The following is an 8,095-nucleotide window of genomic DNA, read 5'->3' as shown; positions in this document are numbered from 1 at the left end:
GGGAAAAGCGGGGGCCGGGAGGAGGGCAAAGGAGGAAAGGCTGCAGCGGCGCGGTGTGGGGTGTTGAGGTGCAGCCCAGCCGTCTCCCCGTCCCTCATAACTCGCCTTCCCGACTGCACACCGGTGGTGGTGGCTGTGGCTGGCCCGAGGCCCTCCCTGGCTCTCTGCGTTTGCCACCCTGTCTTGGAAATTCGCTGGCGTTCAAGACACCGTGAGGTGGTTCCGGGGTCCCGGGGAGCGAGGAAGGGCCAGAGGGGCCCCCCGAACTGTGTTTCCGAGGGGAGGGGGCGCTATGCGTGCCACCTCCGCGGCCTCCGTCCTTGGACTTAAATAGGTAAAACGACACACAGGAAACGTGTCCCCGGCGGCGGCGGTGGCTGTGAGCTCAGCCTCTGCAGAGGCGGGTTCACCGCGTGCACCCCCTCCTTTCCGGGGCTCCCTGGAGGCAAAGGGTCTTTAAGAGGCTGCTCCTCCACCCTTCCTCTGCTCCTCTGGCTGGTGAGGGTCCCAGCTCCTGCCTTCCCCACGGCCTTTTCCAGTGTTGAGACCTCAGAATCTTCAGGTGTCAGAGCAGGAGGCACCCTAACCTGGGCTGCTGGACAGTGTCACAGGCCCTGCCTTTGTCTGCTCTGGCAAGGGTCTGTGGATGGGCGGTCTGATTGGTATTAATGACCCTCTTTCAACACCTTGGGAATCCTTATCTGTGATCTGCCAGAAAGGGGGGGAGTCCAGCTTGTCCAGAAGATGGATCTGCAGGATTTGAACATCTAAGAAGGCCTTAGTTAAGCACCCTAGCTCCTTTCCAGAATGTTCTGCCCTTGGAGGCAGGAATCTCGGAGCCTTGATTGCTCCGGGACACACAATTACAGCCCAGTCTCTCCTGTTGCAGAAATCATGTGTGAGCCTGCTCTGGCCCAGACACCCTGGTGGCCAGGGGGCTAGCACAGAACCATCCCACCCTGGGGCCATTCGGAGCCTGCTTCCTGCAGCTTTGTGGCCCAGTGGGGTCTCTGGAGGAGACTCCAGGGGTACTGGGCACTGTCTTGGGCCAGCCTCTCTGCCTGGTCCTTCACCTGAGAGAGGAAGGGATTGGTGCTGTCAGCATTTTTCAGCCCAGCCCCTCTCATTAACTTTGCCGTCTGCAGGACACACCCTGCCTCCCGCGTTGTGCAGCGCCCATCTCTTAAATTCCCCCTGCAGTGACCCTACAGGCTTCTTTCTCTCCTGCGGTGATGGGATGGGATGCAGATCTCACACATGCCAGGCAAACGCCTACCCCCGAGCTCGCCCCAGCCCTCGTCTTGGTGACGGGCGCTGTGGTGTGGACCTGCCTGGAGGTGTACCTGTCCCCACACCTGTGGCTGGGAGTCCCTGGGCAGGACAGCCCTCGTAGCCAGCGTGGGGATGGGGTGCCGGTGTGGTCTCGGGAATCTCCCTTTCTTTTTGACCACAGGATCTATTTCTCTTCCTGGCCGGGGACCTGCTAACTGGCCACTTCCCTTTCCCCGTCTTCCAAGCTCTGTGTGCTGAGTAGGCCGGAGTCCAACAAAGTGAGGGCCGGCGGTACTGGACATGTGGCTGGCCCTCGGCCCCCGGAGGAGGGATGTCTGGTGTCCTCTGTGGAGCAGATGGCATTCGGACTGGGTGTCAGAGGTGGCACCAGATGTCACCGGGCATGCTGTGGGGCGAGGGGCTTTCAGCAGGGTGGCCTGCAACGAGCTGGAGTGCTGCCTCAGGGAGCCAGGGTCCCCTTGGTCGCAGTGACCTCGCTAGGTGCCTGTGGGATAGGTGCTTTCACACACGCTGCCAGCCATCAGCACAGGCCCTGAAACAGGCCCGGGCAGGTGACATCTTCAGAGATTGGTCCTCTGGCCTTCAAGAACCGTGAAGGGTCATGGGCCATCTTAAATGGATGCAGAATTTCTCAGCTGCGCCTCCATCTGTGTAGGAGGCTGGAGCGGCCCTGGCTCTACTCCTTTCTGGCCCTGGCTTCGGTGGGTCTGGTGGCCTTCCGAGGGCGGGATGGGTGGCCCTGGGCTCTGCCTTGTGCTGGCTTCTGAATCTGCAGCGCGTGGGTGTGATAAAGCGGGGACTGTTAGGCCAGGCGGGGGGCAGGGACAGCGGGGGCATTGTCCTCCTCTTCTTTCTGTCACCCTGAGCTGGATTTCTGAAGGTCCTGTCCCCATCTGGGAACAAACTGTCACTTTTCCTCTGAGATTAGATACTAGATTCTGGTCTCTCAAAAGCTACTTTGAAGGCTGGCCTGGATCAAGGCTTTGGTCAGCCACATCACCTCCTCGTGTACCCTGAGACGCTGTCCCTCCTCCATCCCCGGGCCCCCCGACCATGACATTGTTTCCTCTCCGCTGGCTAGAGATGGGCACTCTGGGGCCTGGGACTGATGGGCCCTTCTGGGTGCGGCCCCGTCCCTGGACAGCAGCCCGACTGTGCCAGGCAGCCCCTGCTCGGCCTGAGGTCAGCAGCGCAGGGTGACCTCCGCACAGAGAGCGAGACAGGCCTTCTCTTCTGCCCTCGCTGCTGTCCTGGTGGCAGAACAAAGGCCCCTGTCTCGTCTCGTTGGGTCATTGCTGCCGCCACTGCCGGCCTGGTGGTGCTCCTGTCTGGGCCCGGGTGTGTCTCCGGGGCAGCTCCTGAGTTTGGGTTGTGCTCATTTCCGAGGCCAGCCCGATGAGGAATGCGGCAGTGATTCAGGGGTTCGCCGGGGCTCTGTTGGGGCCATGAATAAGCTGTCCCCGCGTGACTCATGTGCACGTAGCCCCGCCCTCACGGGTGGTATGTACTGAGGGACCACGGGGCGGCTCTGCCGTGACAGTGCACAGCACGGTCGGTCCAGGGGACTACCATCCCCCATCTTGGGGTCCCCGTGAATCAGGTGGCATTGATCCTGCCTCTGTGTCTGGTTTCCTCAGCAGCACACGTGGCACACATGTGAGGGGTGCCCTAGCCAAGCCATCAAAGATAGCCGCCTCCTAACCCACCAGGGCTTGGGGCCTCACCGCAGATCTCTGGGGCACAGTGGGCCCTTGCACTGCTGAAGCGCAGGCTGCTTCCCCACAGGAAGGGGTCCGGGAGAGAAGGTCTCACGCCCTGAGCACGCTCCTGCCTGGGCTCTCGCCAGCTTTGGAAGGTCCCTGCTGGGGTTTTCTGGATCCTACACGGTGGTTTAGGGTGACTCAGGAGAGGTGGGACCTGCTGGACGAGCAGTGCCTTGGGAATTTGGGGGGTGTCTGGGCCCAGGGGGTGCCACGGGAGTCCCTGTCCATGGCATTGCTGTGGTCACTGGCCAGGCACGCCCCGGAGCAGCTCCATTTGTGGGGTCCAGTGGGCTCCATACCGTTGGCTCTTCGGTGTTGGGAAGGACGAAGCTTCTGGAAGTGCCCACGGCCTCCATGCAGTGAGGGTCACCTGGGAGCCCACTCAGAGCCAGCCTGGACGCTGGAGCCAGGACCATCCTGTGCTGCCATGGTCAGGCCCATGGGGTTGGCCACCTGCCGGTCCTCGCCGGTCACCCCTCGGCTTGTGCCCAGGCCCAGGGCTCTGCTGGGGTCTCCCTGCGCCAGTAGTCGACGGAGGGTGGAGCCACGCTGACACGTGCCCGCTGCGGTCCCCTCTGTGTCTTGGGAAAGCCTTGGTGACGTGGGGTGGCAGGTGTTCCTTCTGTGCCCTGTCCTGTGGGATGTTGCCACTGGCCCAGCCACCACCTCCAGGAGCCGGTCATGTTCCCCCACAGGTGCCACCGAGTGCGTCCCGTAGGGCAGCCGCCCTGGGGAGAAGCAGGGGCGCAGAGGGCAGGGAGCCTGGGCCCTCCGGCCCCGTACGGTGGTTGCCAGTCCATGGGGCCAGGACTGATTTCCAGGGTTTGAACGGTGGCTGTCACCACAGGTGTCGGCAGGGCAAGCCCTGGGGCCGTCAGCTCCCCAGGTGGAGCTGTTCTCAAGGCAACAGATGGAGGGGATCCTGGAGGGGATCCTGGAGGGGACCCGGGCTCAGGCCACATGGAGCATGTGGCCTTGGGGATAGGTCCAAGGCCTGCGGTGACAGCTATACACAGGGTTGGTTTCTGCCTCTGGGTGCCTGGAGTGGGCCAGGCTGCTGTCAGAGAGGGGCACAGGTGGGGCAGTGCCGATCACTGGCGACTGATTCCCCCCCGCCAGGCCCCAGCGGCTTTGCTCCCCTCCCTCAGCCCGGCTGGGAGCCCTCCTGACTCTTCCCACTCTGGCGCCTGCAGACCCTGTCTCAAGCAAGGTCACGCGCTGAGGCCAGGGTTGGCCATGAGCCCCCGGGGTGCTGGTCAGGCTCCCTGCAGGGCTGTCTGTGATTGCACCCTTAGGGACCCAGGTTTTAGTTCGTTGTTTGAGACGGTGTCTTGCTATGTAGCCTAGACTGGCCTCAGACTTGCAGGGATCCTCCTGCCTCAGCCTGAGAATGCTGGGTTTATGGCGTGTGCCACCACACCTGACTACAGATGCAGTTAGGTGGCTCAGACTGTTCCTGCTGGGAGCTGCAGGTCCCACTGTGTCCCTGCCTTGGGGTGCCCTGACACAGGCTTTGGCAGGAGTCTGTGCTGCTCCGTCACCCCTGGCATCCCTGAGAGCCACATCCCAGGCCGTCGCCCTTGTGAGGGATCCCTTACCTCGGGGTCAAAGCGGACAGAGCCAGCAGGACCCTGCCAATGACGATTGCCATCAAGGACTATGCCCGGGAGGGTGAGACTGGGACCCGGCCCAGTGCCCTCCTGCCACCCCAGCGCCCACCCTGGACCAAGGTATGGAAGGGTGCCCAGGCTGCAGCCACGTGCATGACATAAACTGACCATTGGAGACAGTGAGTGGATCCTGCATGGGCAGGCCTCTGATTCCAGAACATTCCTGCCCTTCAGGGACAGCCCAGTGCCTGCAAGCTGTCACCCCTTCCCTCCCCACGCTTCCCTGCCTGGACGCGTGTCCTGTGAGTGCACCACACTCCATGCCAGTGTGGCTGTTGGTGCTTTTGTTGTTTGCGGCTCTGAGGTTCAGTCATGTGGTTTGGGGCTGCTTTCCTCCTCATGACTGTGTAGTACTCCACTGGGTGGATGATCCTGCCCTTGTCTTGGTCCTTTACCTGTCCACCAGCACTGTGTGTGCTTCACCTCGGGGCTGTCTTCTTGGTCTTTCCAGGTGACCAGTTGATTTCCGCTGGTGAGGAGGAGATGGTCCTGGGAATCCTTGGCTGGGTCACCCAGGGATGGGAATGTGCTTTACTTCCTGTTGGCGCTGCGTGTGTCCAAGGCGGCTGAGGATGGGATGGGTGAGGGAGCTCTGGCACAGGTGGTGACATGATCGGTGCGGGTCGGGGAAGGACGCTTTGTCAGGGCTTCTGCCTTGGCCCCACAGGACCTTCAGTGTACGTTCCTAGTCGCAGTCCCGTTTACTGTCATTCCCGCCCTGGGGTGCTCCCGGGGCACAGACCTCACATCCGCCTGTGCCACAGCTCGGCCACGCACGGCTGACTTCCGGGTCCCGGGCCATCGAGACTTGGGGTGCTCTGGAGAGGGGCTTGCACTCTGTTCCAAGGTGCAGGCCTGTCCCCTGTCCAGCATGGTGTCTGCAGGCACGGCGAGCTGAGTCTTCACCGCGGAGGGCAGACTGTGGGGGCCGAGGGGTGCGGGGCAGCAGAGCCTGGGCCGCCTCCTCCCTGGAGCCGTAGACCATCACGTCCTCGCTTCCCCTCGCCTGCCCACCCTGCTGCCACCCATGTTGCAGGTTTGAAGAGCAAACCCAGGAGCAGGAGCAGGGCATGCACGTGTGGCCCAGCTTGTGGATTCACCGGTCTGGACTTTCCACCGCACAGGCGTCACACCGCGTGCCTGTCGCTGTCACTGAGGTCCTGTTTTCAATTCGCCTGTGCTGTGGCATGTGGCAGCCTTTCCTTTTTGTGGTTGAATAATATCCCATGTCCTGTCTGTCATGCGTCATGGAGGACCCTTGCTTTGTTCCGCCTTTGGGGTGTTGGGGTTGTGCTGTGAGCATTTGTGTGCCGGGGTCTGCTGCCCTCTTCTTGGCTTTGGGGTGTGGAGCCTGGGTGGCTCCCTTGGGGTTTCCCTGGGGCTCCTGGCTGCTCGCATTGCGGTGGCACCATGCTCAGCTCTTGAGCCCTCTCGAGGCGTCCTCCCGGCCCGATGGTCCCTACAGGGTGACGGGCTGCTCTGGGCCGGACCGTGTTTGTCTTGTGTGCTCAGAAAGGCCTGGGTGTGTGGCCTGGGTGACTGTGGAGCCAGTCGAGAGGAAAGGCGGGCATGCAGCCACACTTGTGGTTCTGGCACTCGGGAGGCCGAGGCAGGAGGTGGCCTGCGTGAGCCCGGCCTGAGCAGTGTAGCAACTTAGTAAGGCTCTGTCTCAAAACAGAAATAAGCAGTTCTGTAGAAGACAGTGGAGGGCTGGGCTTCGTGGTTTGGCACCTGCTTCGCAAGCACAAGGACCCGAATGCGATCCCTGGTAACAAAAAAAAAAGACAGTGGAAAACGAGGAGGTGAGGTAGCAGCGGAGGGGCGCGGCATCCATGCTGGTGTCCGGTGCACAGCGTCTCTGAGTGCCCTCCCCTCCTGCCGGGGCGTCTGCAGGGGCTGACTGGCAGCCGCGGGCTCTCAGCCCCACTCCTCCGTAAGCGGAGGCGGCAGGTGCGCTCAGGTCACGCGGAAGCACCGGCCCTTCGGGGGAAGTGGCCTCCCGCCCGCCCGATGGCTGCTCCCACTCTGGCTTCTCCTGCCCCCTCCCCCGACGGCCCCTGGTGGCCCCGGCCCATGGGCTCATGACACTGAGTCACACTTCTGCCGGGCCACAGGTCAGGAGCCCTCCCCAACGGGGCTGTGTGGTAAACACCCTGGGCTTCCAGAGCCTTCCCATCCCTGCCGTGACTGCATGTTCCGCCCTGCTGTCATGCGAGGCTGCCCCAGGTGGGCTTCGTCTGTTGAAACCAGAAAGGGCCTGTGACGCCCTCCGCCTTCCCTTGCCCGCCTCGAGAGTGAACTTCACTTCGCCCTTCGGAACCCCTCGTCGATGTTACCGTTCCAGTCCCACAGGACGAGTACCCGTGCTGCGTGTCACGTGGGGTTGCACTTCGGCGTGTGCACGTGTTCAGGGACCTGCCAGCTTCTGCCACCAGGCTCTTCCAGGGCTGGTGGTGTGCACTTGCGGAGCAGCACACAGGTGGAGCGGTCCAGAGGGTCCCTTCCAGGCCGTTCCCTGGAGCCTGAGCTTCGTGCGCCTGGCCCAGGACCTGGCCCAGGCTGAGGGCTCTGAGGATGATGCAGGCCGCCCAGCCTGTCCTCCGGCAGCGGCAGTGGGGAGCTGTCGGGGCTCTGGTGTTTGCTCCCCGGGCTGCAGCTGAGGCAGCGAGGAGAGGCCAGGAGGGACTTGGCAGGATGGGGGCCTGGTGTGGGCCGGCTCAGGTGGAGGGCTTGGCCTGGGCATGGCCAGCAATGTCACTTGACTGTGAGAGCCACAGGGTTCGGGTCACAGGCACCACTGAGGACGGAAGGTCTGAGCGGTGAGCAGGACTGGTTGCAGTCACTCAGAAGGCTGAGGCAGGAGGGTTGCAAGTTTGAGGCCAGTTTGGGCAACTGAGTCTGCATCAAAATGAAAGCCTTTAAGGAGTCATCTGGGTGTGGGGATGCACATCTCCAGTCCCAGCTCTCTGGGAGGCTCTGGCGGGAGGATCACAGGCTTCAGCCTGGGCCACTTAGCCAGACTCTTTCTCAGAGTAGAAGGTCCAGAGGGCTGGGGATGGACTCGGTGCGGGCCTGGGGCCTGGCTCGGCCGGGCGTCGGTCCCGGTGGGTGAGTCTGTCCTCGTGGGTGGTGGTCCTGCCTGACTCATCCTCTCTTGTAGCTGCAGGAGCCGGCCCGCGCCCAGGCCCGGGCGGCATGCGGAGGTCCCGCTCGCGGCAGCAGATATATTGTTAGGAAATTAGTTAGAAGGCTGATGATTAGTAGTGTTTTAGAATTGAAATGTAGTCATATAATAAGTCCGGATGTTAGTAAAAAGGCGGATAGGGCTCCTGTGAGCGGTCATGGGCTGGGATTAACTATATGATAGGC

General features: G+C 62.4%; 1 protein-coding gene across 1 annotated transcript in view; it reads left to right on the top strand.

The window, feature by feature from the left end:
• The window catches only part of Myo9b (myosin IXB), a 58,412-nt gene that overhangs the window by 4,535 nt on the left and 45,782 nt on the right, over positions 1 to 8,095 (top strand). Inside the window, exons 4-5 of the mRNA XM_019210666.1 lie at positions 3,023 to 3,067; positions 3,302 to 3,307. Of these exons, the coding sequence (XP_019066211.1) occupies positions 3,023 to 3,067; positions 3,302 to 3,307 (51 nt within the window). The remainder of the gene's footprint in view (positions 1 to 3,022; positions 3,068 to 3,301; positions 3,308 to 8,095) is intronic.

This window comes from Fukomys damarensis, unplaced genomic scaffold (assembly GCF_012274545.1).
Source record: "Fukomys damarensis isolate Sample0158 unplaced genomic scaffold, DMR_v1.0_HiC HiC_scaffold_37, whole genome shotgun sequence".
Taxonomy (NCBI): domain Eukaryota; kingdom Metazoa; phylum Chordata; class Mammalia; order Rodentia; family Bathyergidae; genus Fukomys; species Fukomys damarensis.
Note: the sequence above shows the minus strand (reverse complement) of the source record. Positions and strands in the feature narration are given on the sequence as shown.